The sequence below is a fragment of the Eublepharis macularius genome, chromosome 4 (assembly GCF_028583425.1).
Source record: "Eublepharis macularius isolate TG4126 chromosome 4, MPM_Emac_v1.0, whole genome shotgun sequence".
Lineage (NCBI taxonomy): Eukaryota > Metazoa > Chordata > Lepidosauria > Squamata > Eublepharidae > Eublepharis > Eublepharis macularius.
The window spans coordinates 47,871,087-47,889,865 of NC_072793.1; the positions used below are offsets into that span (position 1 = coordinate 47,871,087).

Below are 18,779 nucleotides of genomic sequence, written 5' to 3' on the forward strand. Positions count from 1 at the left end.
TTTGAAATAGATGGACCTTACAGGAAAGTGGAGCAGTTAAACAAAGGTCAGCACAGGTCTCTGCAACTTAAACACACCCTAAGGTGTCTTTTTAATCTTATGTCCACTACTCAGAAAGTAGCCAAAAGAAGTTCTTTTGAAAAAGTCAAAGACCAAAGGTCTTAGTAAGAAAGATGTATCTTGCAAAACTTCAAGGGTACATCTACATTACAAACAAACCAGTTTTCAAACCAGATATCTATCTTGACTTCCAGAAAAGAATTCTAGAAGCTATAATTTGGTGAGGGATCTAGGAAAGGTCTCATTTTTTTTTAACAATGACCCCCAATGTTTCTCAATAAGGATGAGTAATAAACAGGTTTGAAACTAATTTAAATTTAGGGTACCTGTCCAGTGCAGTTTTCACATTTTTCAAACTCTGGTACCAAACTCTTCTGACAGTTTAAAAACTTTTGGCTCTGGTACTTGCTTTCTGCTGCCTACAAACATTTTAAATATTAGTAAGGGACTACAATATTAGAAGCAACTCTGATGCCAGAAAGCAACTGAAAGGCTGAAGGAAATGCTAATGAATAAAGCTGAAACAAATAGCTAAAACTATTCAGATTTTAATAGGGAAGTGATGTTTGATTAAAGATATTAATTTGTACTGGAAGCTTCAAATTTGAAATTAGCATTCCATCTGAAAATGTATATTCATAAAGTGCTTGAAATGTATTAATTTGTTAAAATGTGATTGGTTTTCAATGCTCAGGTTTCAAATGTGCTGATTATTGACCTAATCTGAACTCTTTTTGCTCAAAATCAAACTAATAAAAACCAAGCTCATGCAGCCAAGATAGCTAAAATTAAATGTCAAGTTTTATCCCTTTCTGTGCAGTGGAGAAAACTGCTACTTTGGAAATATACAGGCTCATGAAGGTTGGAATTGTTTGCGGACCCTCAAGTCAGTTGCAGTAGGCACACCTGCTCTGAGACTGGTTCTTTGATTTCCAAAGCTTTTCTTTTACCATCCCTGTCAAGCCTCTGATCAGATGCATTTTGAAGGCAACCCTGGTGTAATGAATTCTGAATAACCAAGACAGTATAATATTCAGGCAAATTTCAGTATTTCTTTATAACTACAGTTCATGAAAAATATCTGTAGGTGTGCCTTCTCTTCCACAGTGTCTATGAACCTGAAATATATACCCAGATTTTTTTTGATCTAGTAATGATTATGGAAATCTCTTATATTCATGTCCCTTGGTTATGCTAATGGTTTTTTAAATCCCGAAAGGAAACATCAGACTGCCTCGATGTCCTAGCTGGTGTGGCATCATAATATAATAATCTGGGACAAGAGAAAAATAAGTTGCCGTTAAGGGAAGTTGTGTAAGATGCTGTGTAGTATGCCAGGACATCAAAGTCTTATTGAAACTAAGGCTTGACATGTGTCAGGAATGTGGTAGTCCCTCATATAACATGTGAAGAACATTCCCATAGACACAGGTGGACTGGACTATCACACAATTGTGGTGGATTGGTTCTAGCAGAATTTGCAAGTAATTGAAAATGTATTTCTCAAATCAAAATTTGCAAGGGCGTGTAGCTCCTAAAACATAAAACATAGATTTTTACTCAGTGGAAATTCCTTTCTCATTGTAGCTCTTATTTTTAATTTCCAGTCCCTGGCAAACTATGATCACTCAGTATCCCATTCCTTGAGCCTGAGCTTCCAAAAATGATAGCATACCCATACAGTGGTATGCCTTTCCTCAAACCAGGCTGTACTGCATTCCCATGGCTTATATCCTTCATGACTAGGCAGGAAACATTGGCAGTGCATTTGTTTGCTGCAAAACCATGCAGGAAATGAAATAAGAACTAACAAAATTAGAAACCCTGGTAGAATTTAAGGAGTGAGTGTGGGGGATGATCAGGGCAAGAAGATCAAATGTCAAACTTTATGTAAAGCCAGGAGAGGGGACAACCTGAGGTATGAGTGCCACAAGTGGCAAGTACAAAAGATGGTTCCTTCTGCATTGTGCTGATACGGCTTCCAGCTCAATAGACCAAATGTAAAGCATCACAAGGACTGCTGATCTTATACAATGTAATCCTACCTAGTGGAGTATCCTGCTTTGTATTGTTCCACACTAAAGTTGACCTCTACTAAATTTAGTATCAATGTACTGAGTTGATACAACACATTGGTTTAGCAGTTAATCTGTAATCCAGGTTACTGGTTTAAATCCCATCTCAGCCACAAACGCATGCACACTGGCTTTAGGCAAGCCACCATCTCTCAGGTTCCCCCCCCCCCCCAATTTATGGAACTCCCTACAGCAGGAAGTTGCATCTGCAAAATGGGGGCAGTACTGGCCTACCTTACAATGTTTTTGTAGGGATTTTTGTGACAATGAATATGAATACTGAAAAGGTTGTGTAAATATTACATATTGCACTAATGTACTGAAAGTGAGATTAGATAAATGCCGTTGAATACCACTGCTTAATACTTCAATAAAATAGATGAAAAATTAAAGTATTTAATAAAATAAAATAAACCCACCAACTAGATTTTATGAATACTGATTTAAATGTATAATTGCAATGGGTTGGGAAGGCTGCAATGTGGAGGAGCGGAAATCACTCTCCCCACTTTCATCAGTGGAGCTGCAGCTGATGCAAGAGGCATAAAGGATGATTTAATCACTCTCCTCCTCGCTACCGCAGCCTCCCAACTCACATGGCTATTGGTCTGTGTGGGGCTCATGACTTCAGCAATGATCATTCCTGGGGACAAAAAGGGCTACTGAAGGAGTGAAATGCAGGACTGTAGCTGTTGGGTCCTGCCACTGACAGATCAATGGATCCAGTCCATCATTTGGTTCCATTAGAATCTGAATTTCAACCTGAACATGGTATGGTAACTCACCTTGATTGCCCTACTGGATGATCCAACGAACAAAGGGCAAGCCTATCAGAGGGAGCTTAACAATACAAATTGTAATCGAATTTATTGCTAATGTACTTGTAAAGTGCCGAGTGCTCCGAGTGCAAGTCTATATATATATGAGTTCAATGATTTACAAAAAATTTTTTACAGCAATAATGATACATAGTGGAGATAAGAACTAACATACACCACTGGTTGGATAAGGTAAGTATATGATCCTTGTGAAACTTATAGTCTAATGATTTTTCTCCGTTTTCTTTTTCAGATGGCAAAAGACCATTTCCCTGGAGGGTCTTCACAGCAAGTTGAAATTCTTCTTCTTCTAGTCAATATCCATACAGTTCAATAAAGCTTTTGACTCAAGCCAAATATGGGATATATGATCTTGCAAAACTGGACAAAGCCTGCTCATTCACAGATGGGCGGAGCCTGACGGGCATGTGCCAGCACTGTAATCCTGTTTCATATTAATAACTTTTTCAAAGGCTTAATAATTCAATAAACATCAATACAAAAGCATGTCAATCAGTTCCCAGTGGGCGCAATGCGCAACGGACATTACCATATTTTTAATGGCTTCGTTTTACATTGATTTTTTATTATTCTATTGTATTTTACTTGTAAGTTACCTTGGGAAGGGCTCTGCAGAGATGGCACAAAATTTTTCCTAAATAATATCCCAATTGATTTTCCTTGACTTCTTGGTGACATTCAGTACCAACAATAGTATCCTTCTAGGTTGCCTGGGCAATGTAGGCCTGAGTGTTACTGCCCTGCCTTGGGTGGGTAGCCAGAAGAGTTAGTAGAGGACTTCTGTTTCACACTATTGTCTTAGGCCTGTAGTGTCACTCAAGTTTCTGCCTTATTCTCCATCTACAGTACACTGATAGTGTCATGTATGACTGTACCCATTCATCCATGCCAACGTGAATTCTGATGCTTATGTTCTAATGCCAGTTATTATAACCATAATCCTGGTGTAACTCAATTTCCTGTTGCCAATATTCTAATGGGTTCTCAGACTTCCACAGGTGGCTAGCTGTTGAGCTCAACTATTTACAACCTTGGACTTTCCCTCAGACTATATATCTTTCTTCTTAGTGGCGCAGCGTGATAGCACAAATATGCAAAATGTTCTCACACCGGAAAAGGGGGCAAAGGATTGTTTGGGAATTGGGAGGGGAAAGAAAAGCAGGGTAGAAAAGAGATGTATTTTTCCCATGTTGCCATTCTTGTCAAACTCCTACTTGAGCTACTTAGATGCTTACCTTACTCTTAAGTAGACCTTTGGACCTGAATATGGAAAAGATCTGATTTCGGAATAAAAGTCATTTAACCAAGGACCTGTGTCTTGCTATAATGATCCAGTGATCTGTCTGCCATATACTGTCAGCCAGAGCCTGACATTTTGACAAGAATCCTTTTTTTTCTCCCTGTACCTGCAACCCTGGGATATGGCTACCGTCTTCATGTTGTCAGAGCCGGACTTGGGCCCGTCAGTGCCAGAGGATCTGTCAAATCAAGGGGGACCGGGTACAGCCCTGGAAGGGTCTTCCATGGAGCTAGTACCTGTGACCCACATCCCTTTGGACTTTTTTATGGACCATAATTTTGCTGCCACGAAGGGACTTAACACGGCGGGAACTATCCCAGTGTATCATGAACAGGAAAGTTTGCACCTGGAATTAATCCCTAGAGGCCTTGGGATGATCCATAGGAGAGAGATCACCCAGGTTACATGGACTCCTTTACCAACTCCCAGAGAATGGGCTTCACAACCAAGGGAATGAAAAGAGAGGTGGAGAGGAGCGCTATTTGGCCACCCCACGGGGGAGCCCCTGTCAACCCTCACCTTGGAGGGAGCCTCAGGGATAAAGCCTGAAAGAGCGCCGAGGGAGGGGCCACTCGCTGCACAGACGGGAGTGAAGGGTTTAGAGTCCCAAGAGTGCATAATTGAAATGGAGGATATGAGCTAAAGGAGTATATGGAGAATTTAATCCCTAGATATTCCGACATGCATGTTCAAAGCGTGTTGGACAGACTGCAGAGACCTGGGGGATCTACAATGGACCCACTAAATTGATGGGGAATGGGAGCTGAGGCTGGGCCAAGCAACCAGGAATGGGGCCAGATGCCGCAGCTTCCTCCACTACAGGAGGCGACAACACAATCGGTGTTGAGGGATGTACAAACAGGGGGACCTTGGATTACCCCGAGGTAACACTGCGGAATACCGTGGGAGTACCCTCCACCCGAGCACCAGTGCTTGGGAAACCTGTGAGCTTGGGGCTGCAGCCGGGCCAATAAACCAGGATTGGGGCCAGACTCCACAGCCACGGAAGCTGCAGGATAAAGCAACACGCGCTGTCAGTTCCCCAGGTCTCGAGGGGTGCTGAGGCGCCAAATACCACAATGGGGATGAGGATGCAAACAAACTCACCGAGTCAGCCTCCCCAAGCGGCTCTTATGAGCTCCATATTACCAGGGGGGACCCCCAACAGGAGGGGCCCTGCAACCTTCAACTATACCTTCGATCGTGAGAGGTGCAGGAACGCCTGGCACCACAATGGGGATGAGAGTGTCAAGGAGCCTACCTGGGCAAGTGCAAGCCAGCACAGGAGCATCGGTGGCAACCAGTGGAATGAGGATGCCTCAACCAGGCCAACCACAAAGAGACCCCGTTATTGCCCCAACAGGGACAGAAGTACAAATTGGACAGGCCCAGATGAGAGGTCCCCGGGTAAATGTTCCCCCTGGGATGCACGCGGGACCCAGGCAAGGAGGGGGTCCCCCAGTAAATGTCCCACAGGGAACTCAAGGTCTTCAGTTGCACATCGGGGATTCTGCAAACTGCCCCACTAAACTTTGTGCCAATTGGGCAACCACAGTACGGAGGGGTTCCGCAAGTTGCGGAAAGAGGATTACAAAAAGTTTGCTGATAAACACCGCTCAGAGGAATGGGAGCTGAAGCCAGGAGAGTTTGTATACATATCCACCAAAAACAAAAGGGGAACAACCTAGTAAAAAACTTGTATGGAAATATTTAGGTCCTTTCCCTGTAAAGAAAGTGATAAATAATGTGACTGTAGAAATTGAACTTCCAAAGACCTTAAAACAAATCTATCCCGTGTTCCACTTCAGTCTTTTAAAGAGGGCTCCCCCGAGAGATCAATGGCATCCTGAAAAGGGACCCCCTCACCCCATGTTAGTAGATGGACACCTGCACTGTGAAGTGGAAGAAATCCTTGATTCCAAGATGAAACACAACAAACTTTTACCTGGTCAGGTGGAAAGACTTTGATGAGGCATACAGAGAATGGGTAGAGAAATCCCACATGAATGCCCCTAGACTCATCTCTAACTTCCATAGATGCTATCCTGATAAGCCAGGCCCTTAAAAAGAAGGGGAGCCATCTTTAGGGAGGCATAACGTCATGTATGACTGTACCCATTCATCCATGCCAATGTTAATTCTGATGCTTATGTTCTAATGCTGGTTATTGTAAACATAATCCGGGTGTAACTCAATTTCCTGTTGCTAATATTCTAACAGGCTCTCAGGCTTCCACAGGTGGCTAGCTGTTGAGCTCAACTATTTACAACCTTGGACTTTCCCTCAGACTATGATATGTCTTTCTTCTTAGTGGCACAACGTGATAGCACAAATATACAAAATGTTCTCACACTGGAAAAGCAGCAAGGGATTGTTTGGGAATTGGGAGAGGGAAGAAAAGCAGGGCAGAAAACAGATGTATTTTTCCCACTTGCTATTCTTGTCAAACTCCTACTCGAGCTACTTAGATGCTTACCTTACTCTTAAGTAGACCTTTGGACCTGAATATGGAAATGATCTGATTTCGGAATAAAAGTCATTTAACCAAAGACCTGTCTCGTGCTATAATGATCCAGGGATCTGTCTGCCATATACTGTCATTCAGAGCCTGACAGATAGGAAAGATCAACCAGATATTTGATGCACAGTGTCATCAATATGCACACAGTTCTCTCCATCAAAATCAAGAGAGATCGTGGGAATTCTTAACAAATGTCTGAAAGCAATGAAGTATGAGGTGTGGATGACTACACTGAAACTTGATCTAGATGAGGGTTGGTAATAAGGCTGATTCAGGAATCCAGAAATCCCCCCCCCCCGCCCGTAAGAGCTGGTACACAGTCTCAGAGTGTCAGGTGAGAGGCATGTGGCACAGGTTGCTAGGAATGTCTTTTTCTGACTTAGGCCGGTTTGTCAGCCACAATCATTCCAGCAAAAACTTGCCTCAGTCACACAATTTAGAAACTTTAGCTGGTGAAAAATATGGCAGCAAGGGTTCTTAGTGAAGCCTGCTGAAATTAACACATAAACCTGTAGAGTTTCAGCAGCACTAGCTTCAGGCTTGCCAGTTCAAGGTGCTGGGTGTGACCTACAATTTAGGCCCACAATACCTATAGTGCCACCTCTTCCCATACTAACTTGCCTGAGCTTTATTAGGATTCATTAAGCAATGAATGAGGCCTGCCTTGTCAGAGGTAAAGTTGGCAGAAGGACAGTCTTTTCAGCAGTTGCCCCCAATGTATGGATCTCCTTCCACCAGTAAATTAGAGCCATTTATGTAAGCCTTCTGGAGAAACAAAAAAATGTCTTGTTTCTAGCAGGTATTTTGACGTGACTGGTTGCTACTGTTTCTCCTTTTACTGTATCTGTGTACTGCATTTTCATTACATCTTCATCAAAGGAGCTCAAGGCAGCATATATTGTTCTGTTTTATTTTCACATTGCAACAAGTTTCAAGGGTTGTTTAAACACATTACAACGGTGCTAAATGTGTCTTGTGTGGGTCTCAAGGCGAGAATCTTGGGGAGCTCTGTGTTAACATTTGCTCCTAGGAGTCTATATCAATTTTCTTGTACCTCCTGCAGCTGGCATCACTCTATTGAGGAATGTGGACCCAGGGCAAATCTTCTGAGTGACATAGACTGTGTGCTCCTTCTATATTCTGCATAGTGCTTCTCAGCTTTGACCACTATCAAGTGGCCATAATGGTTGTAATAATATTAGACCCTTATCTCCTATATCATTAGCAACTATAATCGAATATGGTGAAAACGTGAAGTTTACTCTTCCTTTACTTTTGTTACATAAGGTGCCCAACAAACGAGTCACAGCAAAAGTGGGCACACAAACTTCGTATGTCACGAAACGTAACAATCCACAGCACATTTGACTTCAGTCTTGTTACATAACAGTAATGTTACATAAACTCATTTTTTCTAATTTTGACCAGACTTGGAAACCCCTGTCCTCCTACAGAAGCTTAGGTAAATTATTTCCGTTTGTTTCGCGCGATAGACGTGCCTCTGGACTACCGTTTTTCCTATTCCGAAGAGTTTTTGAGAGGGGTCGGCACTCCACAGAATACCCCGGGGTCTATTACTAATGAGAAAGATTCATGTAAACCCGAAAATGCTTCAATGTGCTGAAAGGGTGGGGAAGTCCATTTCGATACCATGGTCGCACGAACAAAAAAGGGATGGCCGTCGGCGAAAGGATATTTCGATTCGCTCCGTCCAACCCACGCGCTCAACAGAATGCAAATTCTTATCCTACCATAGATTATAAATCCACTATTTATCAACACTGGGTAATCCGGGACACTGGAGTAGTTTTGCGTAGCGCTTTCGGCACAACGGAACTCACGTCCTTATTTCTGCCCATAACCACCCCCTCCCCAGCCCTAAAAACCCATGCTCGTTACCTCACAGTCACCGCCCCCTGCCAGCCCACCTCCCTTGAGTCTCCCTGAGGTAAAGTGCCGCCCCCATTGGCCCCACCCTTCTCAATGGACATTCTTTGAACCACGGGCAATCTCAGTAGTCTAAAAATAGAACGCGCTGCCCTAGCCGCCCTGCCCAGCAAGCAGGTCCACCCAAGAGGTGGGACTGTAACTCTTCCGTTAACCAATCAGACAAGCCGGTAGAAACGTACGCTTTCAACCTGAGACTTTTGCGTAAGGAGGAGGCGGGCACTCGTAAGAGCCCGGTCACGAATTGAAGGCCAATAGCTGCCAGGGCTACACAGGTGGAACCAATGACAGAGCGATAGCCGCTTCGGCAGCCAATGGCATGCCGGCTCGGAGAGGCGCTGCAACAGACCCGGCCGCCAGGGGAGGGGGGGCGGAGGCGACACCGGGTCTGGCAGGGGAGGGGGGATTGGGCCTGGCCGGGCCCAGCCGGAGCCTCCTGCCGCCTGGACCGACCGAGCGGGGAGAGCGCCCCCTCCCCGCGGGCCCAGCCCAAGCCCGGCCCCGCCTGGCCATGGGCAACGCGGCCACGGCCAAGAAGGGCGGCGAGATCGAGAGCGGTGAGTGCGAGCAGGAAAAGGCGAAAGCCGGCGCTGGAAAGCGGTGGGAGCTGCTGGGGGAAGCGCGGGCCGGAGCACCCTCCCTGTGAGGGAAGAGCCGGGTTGGGGCACCTGCGAAGCAGGAAGTGGGCTTCAGGGCGCCAGGCCCAGCTGGACCGGGGGCTACTGAACGGGAAGTGCCCGGGGTCTGAGCGGCAGTGGCGACGGCTGGCAGAGCTTTGCCTGCGAGGTCTGGAGAGCCTCACTCTGCGGTTCTCCGCTCAGTCCCCTCGTCTGTGCTGAATCCCGCGGGGGTTCTTAGCCAGGCCCCTTTGTGTAAAGCTGCGCTCTTTTCAACCGGGAATGGCAGTTTATGGGCTGGCGGAGGCACGCGGGGGGGGGGGGAGAGAATGCTGGGCTGCAGGGACCTTTGTGGGCAGAACGTAGCAGGGTTCCTCTTATGTTTTTCCCCCCCCCCCCCTTCCCGGTCCAGTTGTTCAAGGAACGTGCTGTGCCACATGGAGCCACCCAACTAAGCTTTGCATTATAATCTGTCAGTGTTGCCTTATTCTATCGAGAACATTTCCTTTTGATGTTTTGCCTGGTTGTATGTGTTTGTGTATCTGTGTTTTAATTGGGACAATTGTTTGCAACTTATCCTCTATGCACTCCTGATTTTTTTTCTGCCTTTTTTCTTAGTGTATCCAGTCCATCTCATCTGGCCATATCTTACACTTAAAACATGTCAGCAGTGTTTACTTTAATCATTTCTATTTTGTAAGTCACCTACTGAAACGTGTCAGTTTCAAATGTTTAAAAACAGCATTTTCTCTATGATATCTTCAACTTCTATCTGAGGTTATTTAGTTTGCTGTTTCAGAAACAGAATATACACTGATACTAATGTCTTTTGCTGTTGCTTTTAGGCAGGTATGGCAGGTTCGTGTTCATAGACAGCTGGCCCTGTTAAGCACAAATGAAGGCTACTTAATTGATGATAGACAGACGGATGTGCCCCCTGATCACCCCTAAGGAAAGCTGCGGAACGGAGCTGGTCAGGCAGGAAGGAAGGTGGCTGTCCAACAGAGATGATAGAAAAGAGCAGGAAGAGTTATGTAGTTTACTGAAATGTGGAGGCAGAGAGTTCTACCGGGACTGCCTTGTTGGAAGTCGAAGGGGGAATCACGTAGTCATCAACAGACTCTCGCAGGACAGCCAGATTGCTGAACTTGGAACAGAACTTTGAGAAACATTGAAAATTTTCCTACTGTACCTTGGGGAACTTGTGGCACGCCCTGGCATCCTTCCATCACTTAATTTATTGCCCTTTCAAACAATGGTAGCTTGTTTTTAATCCTTAGGGCTGTCTTCCAGTTAGCCTTGGTTTATTATCTGTCACCATTCATCTGAATAATGGGTGTGCATAGCTTGGCTTCTGATAAATAATTCAGACTACCCTTCTTTAGTGCCCATGCACATACCCTTTGGTAAGTTCGCTTGGATGTAAAAATGGGAAACAAAGATTTGGAGAGGAAGGGGAAAATGTGTACACGTTAGAGAGAGAAACTTGCAGCAGAACAGCTCAGTCTAGGTTTTTTAATATGTCACTTATGTGCTTTATATATGAAATAATGCCATGAGCAAAGGGAAGATCAGAGAAAAAACATTGTAAGTAAGTGCTTGCCGCACACAACATCTTAACCTTCTGGCCCTCCTCTGCTGGAATAAGGGAAGTGCTGGCTCTGCTCTCAGCTTCTGGTATTCATTGACTAGTCCTTTTTTCTGCATGCCATCACTTCTCCAGACTGAAGGAAGAATCTGGGGACTCTGACTAGGCCCTCTTCCCTACCTTATGTTAGCATCTATTTGTACTGCAGTCAGAATCACCTTGTGATTTGTGCCACTTCGACCAAAGTATCTCTTTCCCAAGCAAATCCCTGGATACAAGGATTATATCTGTGGGTTGTGTGCCTGATCCCTACACAGAAGAAAATGAGCAAGACTTACTCAAAATGTCGTCCCTCATTCTTAAGGTAACTTGTGATACCTATTATCAGGGGTTTGGAATACCTAAAAATCTTTTAATATATTTATTGTTCCATCCAGTGCCTCATTTACAGCTGTTAAGAATATTCAGCATCTTAAAAACTTTGTGCTCCTATGGAAATGAGCCTGCTTTTTTTGGAGGCTTTTTTGGTGTCATACTCCTGAATCATGTTCCCTTTATTAACCACAGAGCAAGGTAGCTATAGGCATAGTAAAAGACTTCAAATTCTGTATTCCAAATAAATGTTATGAATCGATAATTTATACAGTTGTGCTTGTTTTTGTTTTTTTTAATCCCAGTATTTTTCTTTTTGTGGAAAGCCCGAAATTCAGTTACTTTTTAAAACCTTTTTCAGATATCCAAACACTGCTTTAGATATCAAATGCCATATAAATGTTTTCATGTGTAGAATCTCAGCATATAAGTATTCCTGCTCTAATTAGGTAAAGTGTTTGTTAGCACAGGCCATTAAAGGGTGAGGCAAAAGTTTTCCTTTAAAATTTGATTGAATTCAGTACAACATACAGAGCTACAGGCTCATCTTCCAGTTCAAGATGCACACCTGTCCCTTGGTAGCTATTTTTCCTTTTACAACCAAAGATGTTTTGGCAGATAGTGGCTATACAGCATTAGCAAAGGTATTGTCTCAAATATAAATTTATTTATTCATGTTATTTATAATCTCCTTTTCTCACTGAAACTCAAGGTGGGTCACATAGTTATGAAGTAAATGAATGAATAAAGAGTATGCAGATATGAGTGGGCTGACTGGCAATGTGAGCAAAACAGTTAGAGGTCAGGTTGTGGATCTGTCAGTACATACTAGTGTCCTTATGCAGTTCTCCTCACATATATGCTGGCTTCTTCATAGATTATGTCTTTCTGGCCAATCTGTGCATAGTGATTAGAAGAAACACTGTCAGAACTGTGCCAGTTTGCACAGAGTCTTTACAGATATACTGTCTGATTTACATACAATCTGTGCTGATCATTCCCACCTCTCCAGCCCCTGATGTTTTGGCAAGATTAATAACAAAAAAGCGCAGTTTTAATTATACTGAGATAATACATATGAAGCTGTATAAGTATTGGGATAAAATATAATTCAATAGTTATATTATGGAATGGGACATCTAGGTGCCTGTAGCTTAGCTGCTAGGCTGTTCTGTGTAAAATGCCAATCATGGATTCTTCTGGAAAATAGATTGGACAGGTAAGCTTTGTTCCTGTTCTGGCATACATAAAAGGCAACTTTCACATGTACAGTTGCGTGTCTGTATGAATTTCTTGCATAATTATTGAAAAATTTGTTCATTGACCATTTTAAAGCAGAAACTGGATAGACATCAGTTGACATAATTATTTTTGTATTATGTTCTGCCACAGTGGAAGGAGGTCCTTTGAAGCTCTGGAAATGTCTGCTTAAAGCAAAAAAATATGGTACAAACTAATGTGCAAGCACTGACGTTGCCATCCTAAATGAACTTTCACCATTCTTAGTCTGCTGAAGCCAGAGCGTTTAGAAGAGTGCAATTCCATTTTATGAATTTCCTGCTGAGTCTTGATAATCATCACTGCCTGGACAGTTGTCACACAGACCGTGGCAACTTGAGTTTCTGATTGGATGTGATGCCCCCAAAGGAGGGTGGTGTATGCTACATTATTTTCTTTTCAAATTCTCTAAAATAATCCGTGTTCTATAACAAAAAATAGCTGAATCATGCCATTGGTATAAAGGCACATTTAACTTCACTTATTTTGTTCTGCAAACTCCGTGAAATGGAAGGGCAAAACAGGATACACAGCACTATGTCTTCTGCCTGTGCTCAGTTAGTGTCTGCTTTCTAAGATTTTCCCTAGGTCTTGCCACCCCACCCCAGTTTTCATTTGAAGCCTTGAGGCCTAGAAACGTGATTTTCAAAAAGGAAAGCTGATATTCTTAAGACATTCAATGTTGTGCCTATATTAACAATAACTCTGCCAATGAGCAGCACAGTAATCCAGTGAGTTTAAACAACTGTGTTAAAGCTTGCATATAGCAAGCAATGAATGAAAGTTTATATGTAAGTTTATAGATAAGCTTACTCGTCCCTCCATCTTTCTGCCCCATCTTGTCTCAATTCAGATTGGATCCAACTGCAAAGAGCTTGCAGTCTAGAGTTTGTCATGTATAATTTAGATATTGCCATATATACATTATATTGGGTTCCTTCATTAAAGTTTGTGTGTGTGCAAGCCCAATTTTAAAAGCCACACACACTTCACTGCATTTTGTTATGCAAAAGGGCAGGCTGCTAGATGACAGCTTGATAGTTCACATCCTGCTGGCAATAGTAATGGAGATGATTTATGTTATTTCAGATATTTGTGAGTTTGGCTTTGTGGTAAAATTTGCCCATGGTTTCACAACTGAGCATAAAGCTTGAAGGGCCTGGATTTCTCTCCCATTGGCAGCCTTGTCTTTGTGCATCCGAGCATTTTATTGCTATTCTGATTACAAATGCAACTTTTTCTCCTAGGGAGGCTATAGTTTGGGAGAAGAATGAGAATTTAGTTTGGGAGAAGAGTGAGAATATATTGAGTTCCTAGAAGAAGAAAAACCTTTAGAATGACTTTTTTCCTGTTGTATATGACGAGCAACAAAAAAAGAACTTTCCTGAAGATGAGGAGAGTATTGGAAAGAGTGTGATTCTAAAAAGAAAATAAACTTCAGATATCAACAATTATCACATTTGGTGTGTGTACGATACAGAGTTTCTCTTCTTCTCCGCTTACCTATTCTTTTTCCAAAGTTGTGAGTAGCCCTAGCTATTCTCCTACTGATCAATAGGTTCCAGCAGTTACAGTGTTCAGGAAAGGGGTATTCTTCGGTCCCAGATGTTACAGGAGTCTTGGACTGTAAGTGAAAAGTACAGATAGATGAAGATAGAAAACAGAAAATTTGAGTGCATACCAGGATGAAGTAGTAGTTAGACTTTTAGCAAGACTGGAAAGATCAGGATGGTTCAAATTTATAGGGCTTGGAAATGAGTGCAGGACTTCAAAAGAATTGTGTCCTGCAGCTGAAGCTTTGGGATAGCTGTCATAAGGGGTTGTTGCTAGGCAGTCACAACAGTATTCAAGGCTGGGTTTCTGACAGGAAAAGGGATGAGGAAGGACCCTTTCTGGTGCATTTTTTGGCCTTTGGGGGAGCTCTCATTGGGGCCAGGGCCAGGCACAGCCAGTGGGCAACTTGCTACCACACAACTTGCATGACTTACTCAGGTCCAGCTGCTTTCTACTGTTCAATAGCAGTCCCTCCATGAAAGCTTGTACAATGGTTAGAGCTTCAGACTAGGATTGGGGGGTCCAGGTCTGAATCCCCAATCTGCTGTGAAAGCATACTGAGTGACATTGAGCCAGCCATACAGTCTCAGCGCAGGGTTGTTGTTAGGATAAAATGGAGGAGAGGAGAATGATGCCAGCTGCTTTGGGTCCCCAATGAGGAAAATGGTGAGGGTCTAAATGAAGTAAAAAATATAGCTGCAGATAAGGGGGAGGCAGATGAAAGCTAGATTGGTTGGTGGGCAGAAAGAAGATGGTTCAAGAGTGAGAGTTATTCTGCCTGCTATGTGCTTGAGCAGGATTAATAATTCTGCTGGTTTGATTAGGTAAAAGTTACAAGTTTATTGTGGCAGGTACTGCTCAAAACACAGCTTCTAGATCGCTTCTTTTTTAATGTGCTCCCCCACCAAATAGGACTGGTAGAGAAGGCTGATGGAGCTTCTCATGTGGTATCCATATTTCTATGCTGCTCACTCAATCTAGGAAGATTTTCACATCCGTTCACAAAATTTTAAAAACGCTGAAGGTAAATTTATAAAACACAAAGATCAGTATTTCACAGATCTTCACTGAAAGGTAGGTTTTACTTGAAGGCTCACAAGAAAGTTCATCACACCTCTGAGCTGGGAGTTCCAAAGAGATGGGGCCCACTTGTATTCTGGTTCCCCTTGACTGCATTTCAGCCAACAAGGGAACCTTTTCAGATGATCTTAATGCATGTGGAGGATACTTACTTTCAGTTAATCTGAGCCTGTGCTGTTTAGGACTTCAAAGATCAAGAAGACCTGTAAACAAACTTGTAAACCCTACAAATGATTGAAAATGGATATAAGGTGTTCTCTATGGTCAACAACATCAATTTAAGAGTTTTGCTGCTGCGCCTGTGGCAAGTTTTTGAGCAGTCTTTAAAGGCAGGCCCACACAGAGTTTTTTGTAGTCAAGTCTTGAGAGGACAACATCAGGGAGACCAAATCCTTGTTCTCCTGAAAATACTGTTAATGTCATGGTTGAAAAACAATCTAATCATTTGACCTTCAAACAAGAAACCTTATTTTATATAATCCAAGTGAAAAGCCAACTGTGTGTATGAGTGTGGTCACATGTGAACAGCCACACCCCCTCAAGCGGCAAGATTTCCATTGAGCCTAGGAACTGATGTGTTCTTTCTTAAGACTTTGACGAAGGTGGATTCTTAGCTCGTTAGCTTGCTCCCAGAAGGATTTGATCCATTGCCTTATTCCTTTCAGTAACCGTTTGAAAATTTCTGTTGTGCTGTGCTTATCACTTTGCCTCTTAAGAGTCTCTCTCCCACAGCACTGTTACAGATTGACCCTTCTGGGGACCCATAGGCCAAGTGCAGAGGCGGCCACATTCTAGACTGGCAAGATGGAGGCTGGAGGTGAGGGGAGTTAACAGGCTGGGTGAACTTGAAAGGGTATGGGGTGAGGGAACCCAGCAGGTATGAAGCCTCCAACCAGTCCTTTGACTGTGGGGGAGGGAATCTGGGGCTTTCTCTAGTGAAAATAGCTCTGGTCTTCACTGCAGGAGAGGAGGGAAATACCTGTCCTTTCTGCTCTAATTTGAGGGCTCCAGTCTGGGCCCAAGCAGGGAATATAGGAAGGTGAAGAATGGGCTTGTGGTACTAGCTACCATTTGACTTCTACAGGCTGAGAATTTAAGAAAAGGTAGGCCTTTGATTATAAATTTGTTCAGACTAGTTTAACATACCCTATCAGGGTACTACTACTACTTATTTAAAGTAATATTGTGTTAGTTCAGGATTGATGGTGATTCAGGTCTACATTTCTTTAGAGAAATGGGCTTTTATTCGTGGTAGAACAGCGTATACAGTGCATTAAAATCACAGCAACAGAGAGGTTAGTGTGGAGGCTGAATTCTAGACAGGAGTATAGCAAGTGGCCAGTGAAGTGGGAATTTGCATTTTGAATTTCTGTTGTGGGATATCAAGAAATACCGTTTTTAAGGGACTGGCTAATGGTTCTGGAGTCAGCTGATTAACTTATTTTGTACAAAAGGGTTGCTGAATTTGTACAAAAGGGTTGCTGTTGACATCACAAAGTAGGGGTTATTAGACTGTTCAGAGGGTTGTCTTTTCTGAGAATGGGAACTGAAATAATCCTGGTTTTCCAATGGTGAACAAGAAATGTCTTAATCATCTAAAACAGAGGTCCCCAGTGAGGTGCCCACCACCACTTTTCCTGGCGTACACCAAGTGTTTTTTTTAAAAGTGGGTGCAGCCAGGTAGGGCTCCAGCCACTGGAAACCTGATTGGCTGTGCAAACTAAACTAATATTATTTTGGTGGCTTCTACCACCACAGTGTTGGTCTTATTTTCTTTCTCATTCCTCCTTCCCTGTTTATTTTTTAAAATTACTCCTCTTGTCCACCGCACTTGGGTTTCCTTTGTGGTGGTTGGCTTTGTTTTCCACAGAGGACCTTTTGTGGTTGGCACCACTTCCCGTGGTGGCCATTTTGTAGTTGCATCTACCATCTTGCATCAGAATTCCAAACATGCTTACGGGCTCAAAAAGGGTGGGGATTACTGATCTAGAAAAAGCAAGGAAATATATGTTAAGCACTTGGTACTCTGAAGAAGTGGGTTGTGGAGCTGTCTATGAGACAGTGATGTTAAGTGAGATACTAAAAGAAAGGATGCATTTAGGATGATTAACAGATTGAAATGGGATATTTGGAAAGCCATGGGCATGAATGAAAATAGAATATGGGCAGAGCAGTCAAAGTACAATAAGTAAAAATGAGGAAAATGCTTGATTGAAAATAAGTATTTTATTTTGTTCCAGGAAATGTTGATGTAAGATGTGATTGCTTTATTCTTCATTTGTGCAATTAACTTGTTAATTTTAATAGTCTGATTCTTTCTTAGTATCATGATGTAGTCTAAAAGAGAACAAGCAAGGATTATGAAGGAAGAAAGTGTATAGGAAGTGAGTGGCTCCTATAAGAACCAGAGTCCTAATATCATAATGCTTTTCACTACATTAAGACAGTGTGGATGATGCTTTCTTGGAACTGATGATTAGGAAAGAAACAAAGATCACATAGACATGCTTCTGCAACTTGTGCAGGACCATAGGCTGTACTAATTGTATGCGAGTGGGGTGGGTGCTTAACTTTTGAATTTTGTTTACACAAAATTGATGTGATTTTTCAAAAACTTCATAATGCACGACTGTGGTGATATACTCTTGTAATGTTTCTTTTTTCCTGGCATTCCCAGTGTAATCCTAGAATAAACACAAGTTTAGTAGAAGTACTGCAAAGTATTTTAACACCTGTAAATGTAGCTCTTCAAAAAGCAGAGGAATGGCCTGGGAGAAGGCTATGATCTAAGAGTAGAGCGTCTGCTGTGTGCAGAAGGTCCTAGGTAAGGTTCAATCACTGGCCTCTCCAGTTAAAAGGATCATGTAGTAGAAAATGTGAAAGACCTCAGCCTGAGACCCTGGAGAGCTGCTGCCAGTCTGAGCAGACAATACTAACCTTGATGAAGCAATGGTCTGATTCAGTATAAGGCAGTTTCACACGTGTTCCCAATATTTTTTGAAAATATGGGTACTTGCAAAGAACTACAGTGGGCTACATGTGATCCTCCCATGTGACTTTTCACATAACTCACTAACTTGCTACCAAGAGCAGATTTTTGGAGCCCGCTTCAAATGAATAGGTGGGTCATTATACAGCTGTATGGCTTTGCCCAGTGTTCATGCAGCTTCTAATAGCCAGTGCTATGTATAAAGCTTTATATGATCTGCAGCCCTCTTTTCTCTTATTTATTTATTTATTTTTTTTAAACCCTTACTAGCTGCCTTTCCTCAAAAAGTACTTAAGGCAGCTTACAATGTCATTCTTACTCCTCTTTTTAATAAAGGTTGGCTGTTAATAGTTAAACATTATTTAAATGCAGTGTACTCCTCACAGATGCTGGATCAAGACGGAAGCCCTAGGAAGCCTTTTCCCTAGTTGAGGGAAAATATCAGAGGACACTGTGGGGAAGAATTTGAAGAGGGGCATGTAGATCTTGAGCCATGATTTGGTATCATTCTGTGTGGTCCAGCCACCAGATGGGGATATTACACATACTTTGCAAGTGT

At 42.7% G+C, this 18,779-nt stretch overlaps 1 protein-coding gene across 1 annotated transcript in view; it reads left to right on the plus strand.

Annotated features, from left to right (window-relative positions):
- Positions 1–9,160: 9,160 nt before the first annotated feature.
- LOC129327293 (cAMP-dependent protein kinase catalytic subunit alpha) overlaps positions 9,161–18,779 on the plus strand; it is a 67,905-nt gene continuing 58,286 nt past the window's right edge. The window contains exon 1 of the mRNA XM_054975806.1: positions 9,161–9,299. Coding sequence (XP_054831781.1) covers positions 9,254–9,299 — 46 coding nt within the window. The 5' untranslated portion in view covers positions 9,161–9,253. The remainder of the gene's footprint in view (positions 9,300–18,779) is intronic.